The sequence below is a fragment of the Anarhichas minor genome, unplaced genomic scaffold, assembly GCF_050575085.1.
Source record: "Anarhichas minor isolate MPS153535 unplaced genomic scaffold, ASM5057508v1 ptg000009l, whole genome shotgun sequence".
Classification (NCBI taxonomy): Eukaryota; Metazoa; Chordata; class Actinopteri; order Perciformes; family Anarhichadidae; genus Anarhichas; species Anarhichas minor.
In genome coordinates, this window is record NW_027466455.1 from 6035704 (window position 1) to 6057276 (window position 21573).

General features: G+C 42.0%; 2 protein-coding genes and 1 long non-coding RNA gene across 3 annotated transcripts; 2 read left to right on the forward strand and 1 right to left on the reverse strand.

Annotated features, from left to right (window-relative positions):
* The first annotated feature begins 4338 nt into the window (after positions 1-4338).
* On the forward strand, positions 4339-8647 carry rwdd (RWD domain containing 4). Its single transcript, XM_076087225.1, has 7 exons — positions 4339-4527; positions 5279-5359; positions 5646-5755; positions 6009-6159; positions 6405-6498; positions 7700-7884; positions 7972-8647. The coding sequence occupies exons 1-6, from the start codon at positions 4504-4506 to the stop codon at positions 7798-7800; spliced, it is 561 nt and encodes a 186-aa protein (XP_075943340.1). The 5' UTR covers positions 4339-4503; the 3' UTR covers positions 7801-7884; positions 7972-8647.
* Positions 8648-11824: 3177 nt separating this feature from the next.
* Positions 11825-15459, forward strand: LOC142946121 (uncharacterized). The gene is made up of 3 exons (XR_012953002.1): positions 11825-13226; positions 13344-13454; positions 14714-15459. It is a non-coding gene; the product is annotated as an uncharacterized LOC142946121 (long non-coding RNA).
* Positions 15460-15934: 475 nt separating this feature from the next.
* On the reverse strand, positions 15935-21184 carry ing2 (inhibitor of growth family, member 2). Its single transcript, XM_076087227.1, has 2 exons — positions 18614-21184; positions 15935-17313 (listed from the first exon to the last, which is right to left on the reverse strand). Exons 1-2 carry the CDS (start codon positions 18756-18758, stop codon positions 16613-16615), a joined length of 846 nt encoding a protein of 281 aa, XP_075943342.1. The 5' UTR covers positions 18759-21184; the 3' UTR covers positions 15935-16612.
* Positions 21185-21573: the final 389 nt, after the last annotated feature.

Consider the following 21573-nt stretch of genomic DNA (forward strand, 5'->3'; position numbering starts at 1 on the left):
ACTCCAGCCTCCAAACAATAGAGCTGAATCAACACCTCTCTGATACAGTGTGACATTGTGCTGTTACAATGCATTTCATATTCAGAGTCAAGTCAGGATTCTGAGACACTCATTCGAGGGATTTAAGAGAAGCAAACGAGCACAAACGTAGCAATCCGACAGTAAATGTTAGAAGAATTCACTCGAGGCCGATGTAAAAATCATTCAACAGGACATTTATTCTTGCGAGAAGGAACAGAGTTGAATCACAAACAGGTTATGCATCAATGCTGCTAGAGGTCTGTCTCTGAGTCTCTGATATTTATACTAAACAGGCGAGTACGTTTGCACAGAGTACGTTTGCACAGAGTAATCTGCATATGTTCTGGACACTTACAGATAACACACTTTTGGACAATTCGTTCTGTTAAAGGGTTACATTCTCCTAATCGGAAGACGTCATGGTTGCAAATCAGCCTACGTATATACTGACGTGAACACAACAGATTTACTATCGTCCCTTGACGCCCGGTCACAAGTAAACAAGCAGAGGAGATAGCCATTACGAAAGGCAACAGAGACACTTAATGAAGAACACAGCTGAGAACTCCTGTGTGAAGATTGACACAGGCCTTTGCAAACGTAAAAACATTCATTAGTCATTTGATTTTTCCAACAGTAAACATGGAGATTATGATGATGATACTGAGGAAAATATCAATTCAAATCTCTACACGCTGAAAGCTGGATCAACTGCAAAAAAGCTAAAAACGTGAATAGACAGCACTTTGAGAACATACAACATTCTAACTGATGTCCTTTTAGTACACATCTTTAAAGTGCAAGATCAGCGATTTGGAGCATTTGGGTTGCCTTTCATTTTGTTTGATCTAACTCCTCAGTTTGAAAGAGTTTCACAGAATCGGCACATGGCAAACAATTAGATCAAGTTGCAAGATTGCACATTGAAATGACTGTAATAATTCTTCCTGTCCATACTGGCTTCAAAGAGATCCCCTAATGTGACTCCAATGTAAATATTGGGGGATCCACGGTCCTTGTTTTGGGTCAAATGAATTCAAAAGTCCCGTTAAAGAAAATGTGATGCAAACAAATGAACTGTATGTCTTCTGTAGTTATGCTCACTTTATATATAACCCCCCTCTTTTTGATGGTGCCATGAGCAACCTGGTCTAATAAAATAACATTTCATATTTTACCTTCACTGACTACACATTGTGGCTATTTTCAAAGCTCATTCCAGTATTTTTAGTGTCAGCATGTTCAAATTGTTCTACTTTTAACCCAGCAAAATAACATTCACAGAAAATATAACTGAACACATAAATGATAAATGAAACATGATAAATCCAAATTATTAAAAAACAAACAACGAAAACAACACTGCAGGAGACCCATTCAACATGGCAAACTGATCAACTGCTGAAGCCTGATATTCATTCAGCTCAACTTTAGATGTGTTTTTATTTACACAGAACAGACTGTTCATTTGGTCCCCACCATGACTTACAGTGTCAGTGTAATATTATTATTATTATCATCAATATTGTTATTATTTTCTATATTCTTCTTTATATCAAATGTTATGTGCAGATCCAAAGCATCAATGAAGTTATCGTACCAACAAGTGTTGTGTGTGTATGATTCCTCCGTGTCATAGAGCTCCATTGTTGTCCAAAAACTATGACAAGCACAGCAATGAGACACATTGTTGCACTCGGTGACATGTTGATTGAATGACACTGTCGTTTATTTAGACTCAATCCAACACCGCCCTGCTGCCATGAATACTCACTAGAGCACAAAGTGTGACTTCATCCGCCACTGAAAGTAGTCCCCCTACAAATGCTCTATTTCCTCCTGTTTGAGTAATGTTTTATAGAAACGATAGTGACCAGCTGTTTAAGGACTTTTTCTTTCAAATGAAGCTATACATTTGCTGTCTTTAAAGATTGACATCATCATTGGGAACCAATGTGCTTGGAGAGAGAGCCACAGACAGGTTAGGGAAGTCTGACTGTATTGAGAGATGGACTAACACATTGTTGCCGCTGGTCTGTATTTGTGACATTTTGCGATATTTTTACATAGGAAAATGGACAAATATGATTCTTGTCTTTTAACTAGCAATGATGTGGAGCAGAACAAGTTCACTTGAGTTCCCCAGGCTCTTTTGACAAAGTAAACCTTTCTCTCTTATCACAAGAGTGCAATAAACGAATTCACCAACACTGAAAGCCAGAACCGTCTCAGAGAACTCATCTCTCTTCATCTCTCTTGATCCTCCTCCTCCACCTTCTTCACCTGAGGGGAACAACTCAGAGGATCAACATAATCACAACTCAAACACCGTGTGTCATCTGGAGCTGCACAGTGGAAACCGTCACTGCTTCCCACACACTGAGTTGTGCTGCTAGCGTTTAACATTACACTCTCATCAGACTGTGTACTTTTGGTTTAGTACATCAAAGCTCATTTACTTTTACATGGTGGCTCTAATTACTCTCTGTAACTTTATGAGTATTGCACCAACCGTCTATGTAGATGGAGCCGCTAACACACAACGTATATAAAGGGTTATAGAATATTATAGTACAAAACAGACATACGGAAAAACCTTCAGGAGAACATTCTTGTCTTCCACTACAACCTGCTGAGTATTCACTCCCCTCACAGCACAAATATAATTATTATTTCTTAAAGAATATTCTTATAATATTAAGTTGTTTTTTAAAAGCTACAAAAGGTAAAAAAGAATATTTTTTAGAAAAAAAGACAAGATTTAAACCACAAGACTTCACTGCATGGAAGCCCATATGTGACAGAAAAGATGAGATTTTAAAAATAACAAAACCTAAAATACTATTATGAGATAGAAAGTCAAGATTTAAAATACTGAATTAAAAGATAATCCAAAATTAATATGCTAAATTGAAACTACTTGTAACAGCGCACTATACCAACATCTGGTCTCAAAAGCACAACTAAGAAAAGTGAAGTTGGTCATAGAGAAGTCATCAGGAGAGAGACATGATGGCTGGTTGGAGAGAGGATGACATGATCTGGAATGACAAGTTAACGAGTTAGCAGATAAAGAGAGAAATCATGCAAAAGTGAAGAACTGGCTGATGCTTTGACACTATTGCTGCATTCAGACAGATGGACACCTTTTAGAAAAACAAGCAGATGAAACCTCCTCCTTTCATCTCAAAAACATTGCCCGTCTACGCCCCCTCCCTGTCCTCCTCAGTCGCTGAAACACTCATCCTCACTCAGCCTTCATCGCCTCATAACTCGAGTACTGCAACAGCATCCTGTACGACACATCCACCAAAATCACCCACAAGTTAACATCCAGAGATCAGATCACCCCACTCCTTCAAACCCTCCACTGGCTCCCCATACAGAAAAGATTACTTTTACACATGATTTGAAATTCTATTTAGAAAGTGTTTGCGAGAGATGAACTTGTATTCTCTTCGTCTTCTTTGTTGATATAGCAGAACATAAAACATGTGTACAACCCAAATTGTTCATTCCAGGAATGTAACCAGTGTTTTAAAAATAAATAGCTAGAAAAAAATGAATGAAATAAAATGTAAATAAACATCTAACACTGGGGCCATATTCAAATGACTCTTGCCAAAAGCGTTTTTGTTTTTTTCACATTTTCAAATTTCTGTTTTGAGTCACTCTTGTTCTTTTGTCATTTTCATAGAACGTTTACATCTTGTTGCCTTTGTAAGAAAGACATTTCCCCCCAGACTTGTCCCCAGTCCATGCAGAACACATTTCAATAAACTAACAAGAAAATGACTCAATTTGCAGTCCAAATGTCCCGCATGTTTTACTGAATATATCCAGTATTTCTTATCATATATGCCATTTTAATGGTCCATCATGGGATGGCCAAAATAATCTCCCATGGGAAAGTGTTACAGTTACAATAGTTACATCTCACATTCTTTTTCAGATGTATTTATTTGAGCACTTTACTTAGTAATAAGAATATGCTATGGTCAAATGTATCTGCTGAACCACTGGTTATATCATTTCTAAGAAACTGTAGCACACTCTTTGGTATCACAACCCTTATTATTGTCATGTATCAGAGATTATATGCTACCAACTGACCATGAGCATAACCATTTGTGCCACTAATTGAATTATATATTGAATATTCATCGATTTATCATATTTCCACATGTAGCTTGTCAATGTTTTTAGTCACATTGAAGTAAACATTACAATGCTCCTATGGAATAGTAGTCTTTTATTTATCATAATACGATACTATAAACTAAAACTGCATCCACTAATGAGGCGGTTCAAAGTTCACGAAGAGAGCCTAACTGCGCATGCGTGTAACATGGTGGCAATAGCTGTACTAACTGGGGAAGTTGTGAAATTATTATCATAGTTTTAACAAGCGAAATGGGTTGTTGACTGTGGGACTCGTATAAACTCTACACAGAGAGTATCCTACAGGAAGAGAAGGAAACCATGACGGCTAACGAGGATCAGGAGGTACGATGCGTGATGCTGCAGTAGCAGGCTAGCCGCTGCTGCTAGCTGCTGTTAGCCGCTGTTAGCCGCTGCTGCTAGCTGCTGTTAGCCGCTGCTGCTAGCTGCTGTTAGCCGCTGCTGCTAGCTGCTAACTACCGGAGACTAGCATGACTGCTAGCATGATAACGTTAGTCTAGGTTGACGAGCTTAGCTGGGCTCTTCTTCTCGGTACACATCGAAACAGGTCAGGTGTCGGCGTTTATGTGATGAGAAAGAGCTCGGCCCGGAGAGTCCGATGACTTTGTATCTGTTGTTGAGCCCTGATCAGCTCGTGCTGAGTAAATGGTTCGCCAAACTCCATTCAGACGTTTGCCAAGTTAAGTGTGTTTAAATATATGGAGGAACACGTGCCACATAAACCTGAGATCAAGACCGTTTCTGATTACAAAACGGCCTTGAATCCATCCGGTGTAACCGTTAACTGTCAAACATTATAGTTAGATGTCGGTGTTATACCTCAGCCATCTGACTAATAAGTGAGGTAGCAGATGGCTTCAGCAAGTGAAAGGTTGAATTCACCGGTAGTCGGTGAATGTCTGGAGGATCACATGTATACCGATTTAATGACATGTCGTCATGGTGTTCGGTGTAAGGACAAGCTGTAATTAATGTAATTTATTGTAATTATTAATTGTAAAGATGTAATGAACTTCTTCTATCTGACTAACCTCCTGTGTCTCTCTATCTCTCTCTCTCTCTTCTTCAAACATAGATGGAGCTGGAGGCTCTTCGCTCCATCTATGAGGGGGATGAGTGTTTCAAGGAAATCTCTCCAGTTTCCTTTCAGTTTAGGGTGAGTACTGTCTCCTGTCCCCTGTACTGTCCCCTGTCCTCTGTACTGTCCTCTGTACTGTCCCCTGTACTGTATTCTGTACTGTCCCCTGTACTGTCCTCTGTACTGTCCCCTGTACTGTATTCTGTACTGTCCCCTGTCCCCTGTACTGTCCCCTGTACTGTATTCTGTACTGTCCCCTGTACTAGACCTGTGCCTCCCGGACACATTGTTCCAAAAGGACATCCATCAAATGAAAGCATAAACTGTACTTTGTCTTACCTTCTATTTCAATGTGCTATGACAGATAGGAGACCGTGAGGACACCAAAGCCTTCATCCTGGACCTCACATGGCCTGAGATGTACCCTGAGACGGCCCCGCAGATCTCCCTAGATGCCTTTTTCAACAACAGAATGTAAGTTGCAAGCACACTGCTGTTTCTTTTCAGAAATCAGAACATGTTGACACCAAATAGCAAAAAGAAGGTTTCCAAAATGTTTTCAATTATTTAAGTATTTTACATTTAATTTATTCCGATTTCTGTACAACATGAAAGGAATACTAAATCCATGAGTTATTTATCTGCCTGAAAGCGGTCAAATGTAAGTAGAATTGGTTTGTTGTTGATGGTCATTATGTTTCTTTCCTTTACTCTGATCTAACGACAGCTCTGCAGGGACCAAGCAGCTGATCCTGTCAAAGCTGGAGGAGCAGGTGGAGGCCAACCTGGGCACCGCCATGATGTATACTCTGTTCGAGTGGGCCAAGGAGAACCAGGGGGCCCTCATGGAGAACCACAAGCCTGTAGTCACCGCTGTGGTCAGTATGGTTCATCTCTCTGAATAAATACATCAGTACAGTTTCAAAGTCCTGTGTTTTGGGTCCATTTTTGGTACCAAGCCCCGATAGCTGCACAACCCCAGAGAGCGATCGTCATTGATGTTGTGGGACATCTTCTTTGCTGGTTTTGTGCTGTTTTTTCCTCCCCTCAGGTCAGAAGAGCCTTGTAATTGAATGATTGTTAAACAAAAGTCATCAGACAAAATAACTTGTTGTTGTTGCAGACGTCCAGCAGCGACGCCGCCTCAACAGGCAAGAAGAAGGAGAAGAAGGAGCAGCTGACTAAATCTCAGAAGAAGAGGATCATCAACAGAACAGGTAGATCCCCAAAAGTATTCAAAATGATTCAACTCCCGTTGCAAATTAGGTTTATTGGCAACATTTACAGACTTTCAGCTGTTTTCAATAAACAACTCAAACAAGGACAATTTAAATAGCTCAACACAACTACTACTACAAGTGGTTCCTCTTCATTTAACACACAATGACACTTTTAATGACTACTGCAGTCTGATTCAAGCCCTTCATGACAAGCGTATGTAGTACTTAGTAGAGAAACCTTCTGCTGTTATGACCTGATTCCAACATGATGTATAGCCAGAGATCAGCTCTGAGGGATCTTAGCCCGTTCTGTTTGATTGTGTATCAGAAATACGGGTAAGTCAAGAGAATTGTCCAAAAGGTTAAGAGCAGAGATCATTGCCTTGCACGAACAAGGAAAAGGATACAAAAAGATAGCAAAGGCACTGAATGTTCCTAGAGATACCGTTAGAAGCATAGTTTGCAAGTTCAAAGTTAAAGGAACACTGGCGACACTTCCTGGACGTGGCAGAAAGAGGAAGCTATCAACGGATGCCACCAGATTTCTGAGGAGGCAGGTGGCCAAAAACCCTCGAGTGACTGCAAAAGACCTGCAGCAAGACTTGGTGGCAGCAGACACAGGTTTCAATTTCCACAGTAAGCTGCATCCTAAACACTGAAGGTCTCCGAGACGTACACCACTACTGACCCAAAAGCACGAGAAAAGTCGGCTCCAAAATGCTCAGAACCATATCAATAAGCCACAGAAGTTTTGGGATTCTGTTCTGTGGAGCGATGAAACACAACTGGAACTTTTCGGGCCCATGGATCAGCGGGATGTCTGGAGGAGGAAGAACGAAGCATACGCTGAGAAGAACACCCTGCTACAGTGAAGCATGGCGGTGGCTCGGTGATGCTCTGGGGCTGCTTTGCATCTTCTGGTGCTGGAAACCTGCAGCGTGTGGAGGGCAAGATGGATTCAATAAAGCATACCTCAAAGTCCACCAAGGCTTGGTTCCAGAAAAAGTCCTGGAAGATTCTAGAGCGGCCGTCACAGTCGCCTGACTTGAACCCCATAGAAAACCTCTTTTAGTTTCCTGCATTCTTTCTTTAAATGAAGGCGTGCAGTGCATCGTTTTATCTACATTTCCTGAACATTCACCCCCACATTTTATATCCATGAAAAATGACAACACGTCCTTATGATTTCTGCTTTCAGATAACAAAGGGGAATTGCCAAGAGGTTGGAACTGGGCTGACGTTATCAAAGTAGGTGACGTTTACCTTCTCTCCACGAGGTGGTGCACTTATTCAGTTTGAAGCCTGCAGTGACTTTCATCACGAACCTTTTGATTCAATTGTCTTTCTCTCCTCCGTCCCCTCTGCCTGACGATCCTCCAGCATGTAAGTGAAAACCATCTGAATAAAAAGTTCTTTCAGATCCCTCGCACGATGCCACGTCTCACTCTTTGTCCCGGTTTCCTCTTGCAGTTGAGTAGAACGGGAGGAAAAGATGACGAATAGGCCCGAGAGCAGCCGTCCGGTGCTGCTTTGTTACAAGGAGGCGCAGTGAAGACTGAACTCAGTGCAGCCTGTTGATGCTGCTGCTCCTGGCAAGATGCCTTCACATCCTTCATCTTCAACATGTAACACTCAACATGGCTGCTGTCCCCCTGAGAACCAAAGCAGGCTGGGTAACGGTGGACTTCAGGTCTCTCTCTCTCGCTCGCACGCACACACACACACTCACACACACACTCACACACACACACACTCACACTCACACACACACACTCACAGTTCCAGCCACACTGAGACTTAGAGCTGAATGATTGGAAGCCCTTGTTGTGTTTTATGTGTTGGTGGGATGCAGCCAAGTGAAGAGGAACACCATCATGGGCTTCTGTTAGCGTCTGCTCAGTCATCCATCAGGAGTGTGCGTGAGATACTTGCTGTCACTGCCATGTTTTCATGAGATGAGGCGCAGCGGTCAGGCACTGGAGCTAAAACATGTTGGATGTGTCGAAGTGCAGAGAAGTTTTTAACAACACGCAAAATGTCACCATTTTCATTTTTTGACAAACGTTTTCTTTCCTGATTTAAATTTGAACTGAAAAACATTTTTATATATGTAGATGTATATAAATAAAAACGTAATTGGTCTGCTGTTTGTCTGATGATGTCATTTACATTTGGTTTGAATTGTGTGAGATGTGGGAGAGTGAGAGTGACTGATTGATGCGAGTAGTTTCTCCTGCAGCAGGTCTGTCTGTGAGCATCTCATCGTCTTTAGAGCTGCAGACTTTGCTCTGAAGTCATGAGAGCTTTGGGCGAGGATGGACATCAGCTGCTTTAAAGCTCAGAAAGTCAGAAAACCCATGACCGAATAAAACAAATGTGAATATTTTCACAACAGATTAGAAACCGGTGGGCTCAGAATTTAAGTTTGAAACGGTAGGTAAATAAATCAGAAACAGTTTTCAGTATTTATTTTAGAGGCTGGTTAGAAGTGTGGCACTGAGGGGATGTTTACTAATGGCCTCAAATTACTAAAATACTGGTTACAGACCAGAAAAACACAACTGCTGAAAGACTACATGTTGATGTGGAAACTCATTTTTCTCCCAGTTGTAATGAACAGCATATCTGTGCTGAACAAAGCTAAATGTTTCTGCCACATTCTCAATACACGAGCTAAATGCTGTATCAGTAAAGTATAACATCTTTAATAACTAGAGCATATTTCATGTGGAATGAGCAGGTGTGACTGACTGTAAACTATGAAACATGTATTTGAGGCGGGAAACCGTTTCCTTGTTACTGTTTTGCTGGAATTATTCCTGATTTTGGAATTTGATGTTTCCACTATGATCGTTTGTTTTTCTTAAATTGAGTTAATCCATTAACAGCTATATTTTATATTCTCTCCATTCATTGGACGAGTGTGGAAGGTTTCTAGTGAGCCCCTATGGTAATATTTATACTATACTCGTATAGATAGTTCCAGTGTTACAGGATATTATATACACACGTGTGTATTTAGCTTGTAATAATTGCAGTATTTCATAAAAGATCAAATATTCTTTTTAGTAATGTGAACAGTTTTTGTGTTGCAGGGGGACAGAGAGACTAACACTTCCAGCTTTACACAATGGCCCAACTGCACTGTGTCATGTGATCTGTGTACATGAACAGACCACACCTATTCTCCACAGTTATCATTCTGGTAGAGGGGGAACACTGTGGCCTGTTTGTATTTCTGGAACCAATCACAGCCGTCTTTGGCGGCGCTAAGCCCGGGATGCAGCGACAGTTCCCTTGCAGAATAGATAGCGCAGATAGCAGAAGAGGGGATAGGCAGCCAATTGTAGGCTTATACCCACAGTGTACATCTGGTGTGTTGGACTAGACCACACCCAACATGTGATCTAATGCCTACAGAGCTCAGAGGAGCTATGTTTGCTATGTTAACATTGTCCTTTCCCTTCAGGCCTGTGTTTCTGCCTGGGGATTGTTGTGGAATATTTCTTATGACTAGTCGGGAGAAGAAAGTTGAGGTTTTCTATCAATATAAAGTAAAACAGAGTTTTGATGAACGATCAAGGTTTGTAAAGTCAATTTATTTGCTTGCAAGCAAAGAGAACAGTCTCACAGACACATTGCAGTGATCTGGAAGAGTGATCTACCCAACAGTCACAATGCATGGACATTTATGCTCAGACAGCTTCCTGTTATCTGCTTAGCTAACAAGAATACACAAAGAACACAATAAAAGGCAGGTCATCCTTCGAGCCTTAGTATACTTCATTTAAGACAGTCAGGAAGATGCTTTATCTCCTGTTTACAAATCCCTTTGTTCACAGTCTGCCTTACAATAAACAGTTTAAACACACAGCAGATGCTTCCTTTGAAGCCACTGTGACATTTTTAAAATGACCATTGCAGAGACAGAACAGACATTTTTTACCCTCACACATCATATCTGCATGCAAAGGTTTACGCCTTTACAACTTCAGATAACGCGTCTGCAAAGGAAGTCAAAAGTATTTCAAACAGAGGATCTCTGTTAATCAAGGCCTCTCTGTGTCTCTGTCTTACGAAGAAGAAAGAAACAGTGCACAATGATAACAGATAACAAGACACCTGGATACTAAACTAATTAAAGTCATCTACTGAAACTACAGTTTGGTGTCTGCTCTTTTAGGACTTACATTCTTTAAACCTTCACATGAGACTATGACATATTTTCCCATTACAGGATCTGCAGCGGAGAGAAGCACCTCCGGCTGTGGGATCTGACCTTTTAATTAACTCGATAAATCATAAATGCAACATTTCAGTCAGGTATTACTTTTGACTATCTGTACTTTGTATCTACTACTGTAGAAAGACAGATTCCAATGTCTTATTTATTATACAGCAGGTTCCAGACAGAGGCTGAAGAAAATGTCACGACCCCATGAGCCGAAATAATTTGCTCATAATTCGCTCTGTCCCAAATCTGACACCAAACTGTATGTGCTTGGTATCAGTGAGTAATTATAATTTTGCTTTGACTTATTGGCACCCTGAGGAGAATAGAATGTGGGGCAAACTCTTTCTAATTTATTTTGTTTAGGAGCATTTTCGAGACACCATACAGTCCAGATTAGTATTGTTGTAACATCCTCTTCTGATGGAGTCTGGCTCCCTCTGCTGGCAGGTTCGCTGTGTGCCGCTCCATCAGGGCTGGGACGGTGTACGTGTGGAACTTGACCAGTCAGAGTGGAGCACGGCCTTTACAGCAGCCCACTGCTCCTAATATGCTAAGGATGGGTTAAATGCAGAGGTTCAGTTTCATATACTGTATATGTACCTGATGTAAATGACGATTATAATAAAAATATATAAAAATGTGAAGTTTTTTTACATGAAGTTTCTCTAAGTAAGTAAGTTGCATTACTGACCGCTACACTCTTTATTTTGTAGGTGGTGGTGTGCTCTTACTTTGCTCACCACCTCAATGTCTTCAGCGTGACTCAGCAGGAACACCTCCACACCCTGGAGGATAAAACGTCAGAGCTGAGCCTCCACACTGCAGCCGTGACCTACAGCGGCCATCACCTGGTGCTGACCAGGTGATGGCCGCTGCGTCACGCTGTGGGACCTGCACGGGGGAACGGTTACAACTTGAACTATGCGCTTACATTTTCAGTTTTCAGTGTTTTAGTCTACACTATTTCTTTCAGGTGATGAAAAGACTGAGCAACGAGGCTGGAGCTTGCTGTGTAGCCGTCACAGACAACGCAGACAGAGTTGTCTTTGGGGTCACAGGGAGCAACAGGTACATGTGTTCACCTTTCAGCACTGATGACACTGAACCGTAGACCTCTGACAACTATCTCAAAACACACATTTAGGATTACTTTTCCTCATTTTAATACTCCGATTGAAACTCAACTTTTATGCTTTTCTTCATATCTTGTTTAATTTATCTATTTGGCTGCTCCCTGAAAATCTTGTTGTATCTTATGGTACTGCATTTTATGTATATCTGTGAAGCACCTTGTTACTCTGGTTTTGAAAAGTTCTGGAAAGTAAAAGTAAAGTTCCTGTTTTTATCCTGCGTTAGATATCAGTCTCATGTCTGTGTGGTACCATGCAGCTGGAACAAGGACGTTCTTTAGAGACCATTTCACAGTTGTAAATTCCAAGTATGACCCAGTGTATTTCCTGCTGCAGTGCAAGGACTATATGAGTAGCTTATAGTTGTTGCTGCAGAGTATATGAATGGCATAAGTTGACACTAAGTAAAAATGGACCCAGGCTGTTGCCTAGCGATGCTAATTTCTTTGTAACTGTCAATATGGTCAGGCTGGACTGATCATTCTGATGCTATGTTAAGCTAGCATAAAGACCTTTTCATCTCCATGCTAGTATAAAGGGATAGTTTTGATGTTTTGAACGGTGGTTGTATGAGGTATTTCTCCATCGTCTGGGTATTACTACAGCAGACGGAGGTTAGAGAAACAGACCGGAGTGTCAGCACAAGAGCAAAGTAGAGAACCTCTTCAAAATAAGAAATAAGAATATGAGCGGGTTCTCCTACACACTGGGCACATGGGAGAAGTTTCAGATGGTTGCAATCTGCTGCCTTACCGCTAGATGCCGGCAAATGCTACACACTGCACCTTTAAGTGGAGTATTTTCACCACTTTACATTGCCATAAGTGAGCCCTTACCCATGAGGAGCTGAAGCCGTCATCTAGGCTCTTCAAAGCCTCAGCTGGTCCATCACAGTCATGTAACGGCAACTCAGCCACTTTCATGAAAAGTAAGCAACCTCCACTCGCCAAGGAAGACCGTGAGATGGGGTTGAAAGCTCCAGAAAAAGCTTCTATGAGCTTATGCCATTCACACACTTAATAAACAGATTCATATTTACCAGGAGAACAGGTTAGTCCAGCCTTCTCTTTCTGCAATATATACTTCAAAACACAAGATAATGATGCTCATCACCCTGCCATTGTGTTCCACTGATGTTTTAATAGAATAACAAACCCACTAAGAAGAAACATTCCTTTATTAGTCCCACAGTGGGGAAATTATTCTCTGCATTTGACCCATCCCTGTGTATATAGGGAGCAGTGGGCTGCCCATGCAGGCGCCCGGGGAGCAGTTAGGGGTTCAGTGTCTTGCTCAGGGACACGGTGCAGCCGAGGATCGAACCGGTGACCTTGCGGTTGGGGGACAACCCTCTCTACCCAGTAAGTCACGGTCGCCCCCAAATCCACTAGTGGATTATGTACTCTGTTTTAAATGTGTAGATGTGAAAATGCTTTAACGTTCTATATAATTAGTGTTGTCAATGTTTGCCCTGCCAGACTGAAGGTGCTTCAAGAGGAGCTACAGGAGCATCTGTGGGAACCTGTCGATAGAAGTCTCCAGTCAGCTTTACGTGACAGAGGGAGGAACCAGAGCCATCCTACTGTCAGGTGTGAAACACAACTGGAAGTTATTAAAAGCTCCTATAAAGAAGTGGAAGGATTTATTAGGGCATCAGTCATGTGACTGCGGTGTGTGTTTGTCTTCACACGCTGGTGCTAAAAACAACTGTTTCTTTCACATTAAGGTGTCATGCTTTCACACTTTCAAGAAAGGGAAATCAGTGCTTTTGTATTAAAAGAGGTAAATGGAATTCATCAGTCTCATTCTTAAGTCAAGAAGAAAATAACGCTGAGAGCTGAAGTGACTGCTGGGTTTATTGCAATTTGGTTGAGCAGACTATAATACTAAATGTGATTTCTCTCTGAATCAAAAGAAACATTTAACTTCCGATCTGATCATGTCATCAGAATCTGTTGCCTCCCGATATAATCATTTTCTCTCCCTCACAGGATTCAAATTGTGATTATGTGGAACTTTTTCACCATAACTTTCCATTAGTTAAAGCTACCCTTCATATGCCAAAAAGGTTTTTGCAGGCTTCTTCAGTCCTCTGGGGACCAGAGAGCATGAACATTAGCGGGTTGTTCAGACTAAAAACAGCCTCGAGTTAAAACAACATGGGAGCATGTTGTGTCAGGTACCGTTGAGACACGAAATCTGATCCAGGAACTCCAGTTTGAGTAACAGATGCAAACGTTTGAAGGTTTGCACAGAGGCTTTATAATACTCAGCCTGGAGTTTACTACCATAAGAATTTACAACAAAATTCTTAGAGTTGTTTTATCTTTTGTCACGGAGGAATACACTTTTCATGTTACAAAAGTAATCTACCAGGATTACCAACGCAGCCCCTTGCTGGGTGACATAGTCTGGTTTTACTTTTTCATTTGGTTAAAATGGCTCTAAAATCAGCTGGGGGAGGCGACTAGACTCAACTATGTAGTTCCTTAGTCGGAGAAACCCCTGGTATGTACATGACCATTGTATTAAAGGCTACTTTCTTTAGGAGTCGCCCCCTGATGGCCATTAGAAAGAATGCAGGTTTAAGGCACTTCAGCATTCAGGTTGCTGCCTGCTTCTAAAGCAACTCTGGGACCTTTATTGTTAAAAACACTTGCCGTAACCACCAGTAACCACAGGTGTTGCCATATCCTCCAGGCCTTACAATCTTCAGGATTATAACATTTCACCCCCCAAAAAATGATACAAAATAATCATTCTAAGAACATATATTATTTTCACTATCATATCATACACAGCAGACTCTCTCCATGTGCAACAGTGACTTTCTGTGTTGCTAATCCAGGGCGGCTGAGCCTGTGGGACCTGGAGGCCTGCAGCGTCCTGTCCGTGTTGTCCCTGGACACACATGTCTGCTGTGCACGGCTGCTTCGCGGAGGCCAGGTTTCCGTCCTGCTCGGCCTCAGCCACAGCCCTGCCCTCATCGGCGTCAGGTCCACATCCAGGACCGTGAGCCCAGAGGCTCAAGTCTCTCCACACGGAGACCTGTTTGCTGAGTCCAGCAGCAGCGAGGAAGAAGAGTTGTATGTACAGCTCTTTTCTTGTAATCTTTGCGTTACGGTCTCTTAAGGCCAGTGGGGGGGTCACATGCAGCCATAATCCTGATCATCAGAGGATTGTACATCATCTCATTTCAAACCAACTATTTCATTGTGAATGCAGCTTGTTTACATTTAGATATACATCAGAAACATGTTTGTTGCTGTAGTACTTTTGAATCAAGTCCATTTTCTTGTAATTAGAGTTAAATTACAATTGGATTGAATTCTTCTTCTTATTCTTTCTGGTTTATTAACAGATATCAGCTCTAATTGTGCACGTTAGAGTTTTGTAATCCTTATTGCTTTTAACCTCGGGTCCCATATGACCGTGATCGACAGTTGGAAAGGTTTAATATAGCCTCTGCTTACTAGTTAGGGTTAAACTATGTTAAACTAAAAACAGTATTGCAGCCAAGAGGCTTTAGGGCAGTATGCTTTTAGCCATTTGTACGCAATGTATTACTCATACTCATTAAAGCGTCAAAATTCATTAACGTTTCATTATTTATGTCTGCAATAATCACCTCTGGAGCCTGTAACCTTGAACGGAGCAGTTATAACATACAGCATGTTAAACACTTCTGAACTTCTTCCATTAGTTGAGTGAAGTTGTTAAGAACAACTATAATCTCCATACTGGGGTTTGTGCCTTTATAAATACATAATGTGAAAAGACAGAGGATCACCAACGTCATCAGGGTTCAGCCTCTGGGGAGCATGAATGTCAGAGCTATCTAGTTAACACTTTCATTCAGTGTTCACTCAGTGTTGGACCAAAGACTGGTGACTAACAATGCCAGCGTAGAGGCTAATGCCAGCTAATGTGGCTAAAAAAGAAATATTGATGTATTGATGAATTGTGAATAACAATCTTGGCTAATAGCACAACAGACTGACCTGCATGGGTTCAGGCTGTGTGTAAACCTGGTTGCATACTCCATGACGACGGAGAAAAGACAGCTGAATGACTATACTTTGTTTTAATGAATATAAAAAGACATTTACACAATAGTGATAGTGAACAAGTGAGAACATTGAGTCCACAAACATGACATCCTATTCCAGTGTCCCAACAATCATCTCCTCAATTAAATAATCTCTTGTAAACATATTACATCTGTAGGCTATTCTCTAGAAGCCATTATTCTATAGAGACAGACACTGATTTCAAATTAAGTGCGTGCTATTAAGAAAGTTCAAATAAAAAGGGGAAAAACGTTTTGATTGGCCATAACTGACGAAAATGATCATTAGCAGGATCACCTTATTTTAAAATTGGACCTTGTCCAGAATGAAAAGGGACAGGAAACCAAAAGATGCCTTCATTTGTTTTAAATTTAAATAAGAAATAAAAGTCTGGCACAAAGCAGAAGACTTGAGGAAGATGGCAGCTTCAGGCTGATGGTTCCTGCAGCAGCTGCACTCCCTACGGACTACAGCACAGTTCTAGCCAGAGGAAACACTCAGTGACGTCACAGCACAAGTTCAATCACAACTTGTCCTTGATTAATGAGAAGCGCTGCTACTAATGGTGTTCGATTGTGCTCTTACAACATCACGAGTACTGTTATCAACTACGGCTGATGGTCTCAACCCTCAGGCTGAAGACATCTTCCAGACGAGAGGCGGCCGAAGACGCGTCACTACCTGGACCTGCGGTCTTTTCTGTTTTTGTCTAGGCTTTTGTCCATGGTCTTTTCATTGTCGCCTCTGCATTTGGGGCAGTACCACTTGCCCTTGGGCTTGTAGGTCAGCCCCACGCAGGAGAAGTGGAACCACTCGATGGGGCACTGGTCGTTGTCGCAGCCGATCATCTCGCCGTACGATACCTGTTCGCAGAGGCAGTAGGTGGGCTCGTTGGGGTCGATGGCGAAGTCGACCGGTGAGGCGTCCCGCTCCTGTTTGGCCTTACGCTTTTTCTTCTTCGCGGACTTGGACTTCTTCTCTCGGGGCGGAGCGATGGACAGCTCCTCCACTGGGTCGTTCACCAGGGAGCCGTTGGCCGACGGGTGGCTGGAGTCGCGGCTCTCGCTGTTGCGCTGGGGTCGCGGGCGACGGGCCGAGGTGCGTTCGGGCGCAGGGGAGTCTTGGACGCTGGCACGGCGCTCCGTCGTGAGCCGCTCGGGCTCGCTGGGCTCCTGGAGGCAGAGGGAGTGCGAGTCCATCTGGCGGGAGCGGTTCTCCACAAGCTCCGTCATCTGGGTGACCACCCGGATCTTCTCGTCGCCCAGCTCCTGGCTGACGATGAGCGCCCTCTGCAGCTGGATCTGCAGGCGTTTTCTCTGAGCTGCATCCTGCTCACATTTGTACTTATCAAACACTTCGTCCACCTCCTTCAGCACCTCTGCAAAGTAGGATGCAAAGACATGGATTTTACTAACTAATGACACAGGAGATAAATCACCAATTAAAAATTATTTATAACAACATATACAATAAGAAATCTGTTATTGTTCCTTGACAGAATTATGTGTGTGCGTTCATCTAATGAAAGGGAGAGGTTCTCTGTGCCAGCAGGAGTTTATGACCTTTTCAAGTCCAGGATGCAACTGACTGTTAAAATGGGCATTGAGGAAGACTATCCAGAGGGGCACAGTAACGCAACGTTATCGATGCCAACTGCTTTAAACCTCCGAGGAGGAGGGCTGAGCCGCAGTGAGTTCCTGCCTACAGGAAGTGACGTCAGGAAGCTGTGGAGCGGGGTTGCCTAGAGGAGCAGCTATCCGGCTCTGCGACTCTCACTCGACGGAGCGGAGTGGAGGTGCAGACGCTGTAGCAGCACTTGAAGATGCGGAATCTCGCTTCAAAATGTCCAAATGCAATGCGTCCTCCATGCAGTCGGTATCTGTCGTAGAACCTATTGGTAACGAAGGCTAGTTGTTAGCCGCTGCTAACCCTGCGTCAACATAAAGCATCAATGAGGATTGTTTTGTTTTTTTCGTTTAAAAAACACGGCGGTGTGTGTTCACCGTGGTTGTCGGGCAGTGGTTCACACCTCAATGAACACCGTTTATCAACGTCTACACGTCCTTGCTCTCCGGTCTGGTTTTAGGCATACAGTATGCACACCAAGCAGCGTTGTGTTCAAATAAATGCCCGAGTTTATTCGTTGTTTTCCCCGGTATTCGCACAATAACCCTCCACGGAAACACCGCGGTGGGCGGCAGTGTGTACCTGTTAAAAAAGTTGAGATTTGATTATCTTTCGGTGCTTGTTGTGGGATTATGTTGATGCCGAATTTGCTATCGAACACCAAGTACTCAATACCGACCTCGTATCGGGTCATAATGCCGGTGTACTTTTGCTGAGAGAAAGAAATACGAATATCAGGATTTTCTCATCGAGTTTGGTGTCACACACCAAACGTTACGGAGCGTATCCGGGCTATGCTAACTGACGGTTGGCTGACTTGCTCATGTAACGATTGGCTCGCTTATATGGTTATCCATATTCCAGTTAGTCACAGTACTGTTTATCGGAGGAGCGATAGATATTTAGACAAGGGGCGCTCGGTTTTTGCAAAATGAGAACACACGGCTCGCGCCCGCTCCACCATGTCAGCACACCCTGCTAGACTGCAGTTAATGTTCGCTAATTGTACACACGCAGTGGTAATGAATGACAGAAACACGGAAACACAATACCTTGATACTTTGCATCAATTTCTCGAAGCAGAGAAACATTTCTTTGTATGTCCAAAGGCAGGGACTCCACACATTCCAGATAATCCTCCACATAGTTGACCAGTTGTTGCGACTTGTCGGCATTTGGGTGGTGATGGCCTAACATCGTCTTTACGATGCATAGAGGCAAGAAGAGAATATGGAGGAAATGCGAAAATATATACTGTTAAAATCAAATGCTTGGCGACTTTGCAGCTTGTAGGGCAGTCCCAGGCAGCAGTTCACTTCAAACAAAACTCAGGCCACTGCGCATGCGGGAGTATTTTCCTTTTATGGTATTATACCGTTTCCTCTTAATAGTCGTCATCGAAGGCGGGCCCAATTGGGTTTGCGGCATCGGGATTGGCAGAGAGTGCCCTCATTATCATGACAGTTTTCCCGGGAAATTAAACCAATGGGGATATTGAAAACACAGAGCTGCCTAGTGTAGACGGAGACCTAATATAATGTTACCTCATGCTTTTGTTTCATATTAGGGCAGAACAGCAGCATAAGTGTTTTTTATTTTTTTATCATTTATCGAGCTTGTCAGAATTCAACATAAACCTGTTTTACTGCAATGTGTACACATTATTAATTTACTTTGACTTTGATATTTGACTTCTCTTCTGAATTGTTGGTGGTGCTGCTGACATTTTTTTCATATATTTTGTACACAAATTGGGCCTTAAACTAAACATATCGGAACAATAAATTATCTCTTAAAATAGTATTCTAGCGATTCATTATTTCATTTCCAAAATGAAGAGGGATTTAAGAGACATTTAAATAAAGAAAAATCGAAGCAGCAGAGGCAAAGATATTGTGAGTTGTAGTCCCCAGCATGGGTTAAGCTCCAAACACTTTGGAGTTTGCAAACTACACAGTGGATGGATGAATGTTCTTTTTTTTTTTCTTTTTTTTAATAGAACAAATATCACATGTATTTTTTCAAACTGACATTAAGAAACAGTGCAAAATGCATCCATTCACACTAGCATGCCAGGGTGGCAACCATTCCAAGCACTACCAAAGCAACAGCTAGACACTCGGTCACAAGGTTGAGGCGACAACAGGCCTGACTATGACAACACGCCTGCATATGTGAGATGAGCACATTAAGCAGTGTCACTGTGAACCACCTGCTAGTGTGTTTGGGTGTGTGTGTGTGTGTGAGTGAGTGAGTGTGTGAGTGAGTGAGTGAGTGTGTTTGGGTGTGTGTGTGGGTTTGGTAAACGACTTGTTTCCTCTTTCTGTGTCACATGATGTCAGGAAATGTCCTCCGTGTTCTGTCTACTGCAGATGCCCACAGCAACCTTAAGCCTCGTCATATTATTACAGTACATGTTCTTGTCTACTGCCAACAGCACTAGTACATTCATTGTCCTACTTTAAGTGTCACTAGTACTGCCACTACTTCTACTACAACTACGATTACTATAACTGCTATGACTGCTACTACTACCACTATATATGAAGCTACTACTACTATTATCAGCTCTATACAAAAAATACTTATTACTACTTGTAACTTTTACTATTATTATACTACTAATCTTTCTACCACTGTAAGAATTACTACCACTAGTATACTACTACAGTATAACTAATAGTGTCAGACCTACTAGAAACGATGCTACTTTTACACCACTCCTACTCCGATAACAAATACTACTACCTGAACTAAAGTATTCTATTCTAGGCCTAATACTATTGCTATAACTACCATGAGCACTGCTGCTAATACTACTGTAACTACTACTGCTGTTGCTATTCTGCCACCTTTACCACTCCTCATATACTCAGTGGTGGAGAGTAACTAAGCACATTGATCTGCACTTTAGTACAGTTTAGTACAGTACAATTTTAAACTACTTGTACTTTACTGGAGTATTTCCATTTTATGCTACTTCATTTTTTTTACTCCACTACATTTTGGGGGCAAATATTGTACTGCCCTATATTTATTTGACATTTTTATTGATTCGTTACCTTACAGATTTATATCAATATGAAATATAAATCAACAAATACATTATGATATATTACTGTATAGGTTAAACTACCCAGCATAGTACATGCTAATACTTGTGTGCATTTTGAATGCAGGACTTTTATTTGTAACAGAGTATTTTTACACAGTTGTATTGCTACTCAATGTAAAAGAGCTAAATACTTTCTCCACCACTGCATATACTACTTCTACTATTAGTACAATAACTACCCGTATTACTACTACAGTATAATTACCACTTTAACTACTACACTAGGCCTAAGACGACTAGATACTTACTTACACTACTACTACAACTACCATCACGACTGTGACCGTTATGGTGGTACTAGCACTATTACACTACTTCTACTCTTGCTGCGGACAGTACTGCTGACGGCTCTCGGCCTAGAGCTGCTGGTGCTATACGTGTTGTTCTTGCAGTGATGCATGTCGTCCTAAATGACACGGTAAAGAAATCACATGAACTAAGTCACGGAGCAGGTCTGATGAGCTCGTGCGGTCTTTCCAGTTTGACTCAGTTTAGGTTTCGTTTCGTACTGGTGGAAAATAACACGTGACCTTTCGCTTCTATTCTGGGCAGCGACTTCCCTCCCTGCTGGCGCGTAACTTTCGTTTCCTGAGTGGCCAAGTGTTATCAGTTCGCAAGTTTAAAATATCCATTAGCACTTCAGTCAATACTAGCGCATCCGGTTAGTGCTTTCAAAATAAAAATACGATCGCGCGCTGCAGTGCCTCTTAAAAATACATGTCTAAAAGCTCATAACTCTTCAGCCCAGATTGTGGTAGTGATTTGGTTATTGTGATAAACCACCTCTGTTTATTATCGCCTTGGCTATTCTCGTACTCATGTACCACCACTAACTGGTTGAAGTTCCCTCTTGACCCAGGAGATATCTTGAAAACAAAAAGCCGGGTCTGAATTAAA

Coding starts and splice junctions, on each gene's coding strand:
- rwdd (XM_076087225.1), top strand. CDS start 4,504: ATGACGGCTAACGAGGATCAGGAG. Junction 6,160..6,404: donor AGCCTGTAGTCACCGCTGTG/GTCAGTATGGTT, acceptor TTGTTGTTGCAG/ACGTCCAGCAGCGACGCCGC. Junction 6,499..7,699: donor GAGGATCATCAACAGAACAG/GTAGATCCCCAA, acceptor TTCTGCTTTCAG/ATAACAAAGGGGAATTGCCA.
- ing2 (XM_076087227.1), bottom strand. CDS start 18,758: ATGTTAGGCCATCACCACCCAAATGCCGACAAGTCGCAACAACTGGTC. Junction 17,314..18,613: donor AATTGATGCAAAGTATCAAG/GTATTGTGTTTC, acceptor CCTACTTTGCAG/AGGTGCTGAAGGAGGTGGAC.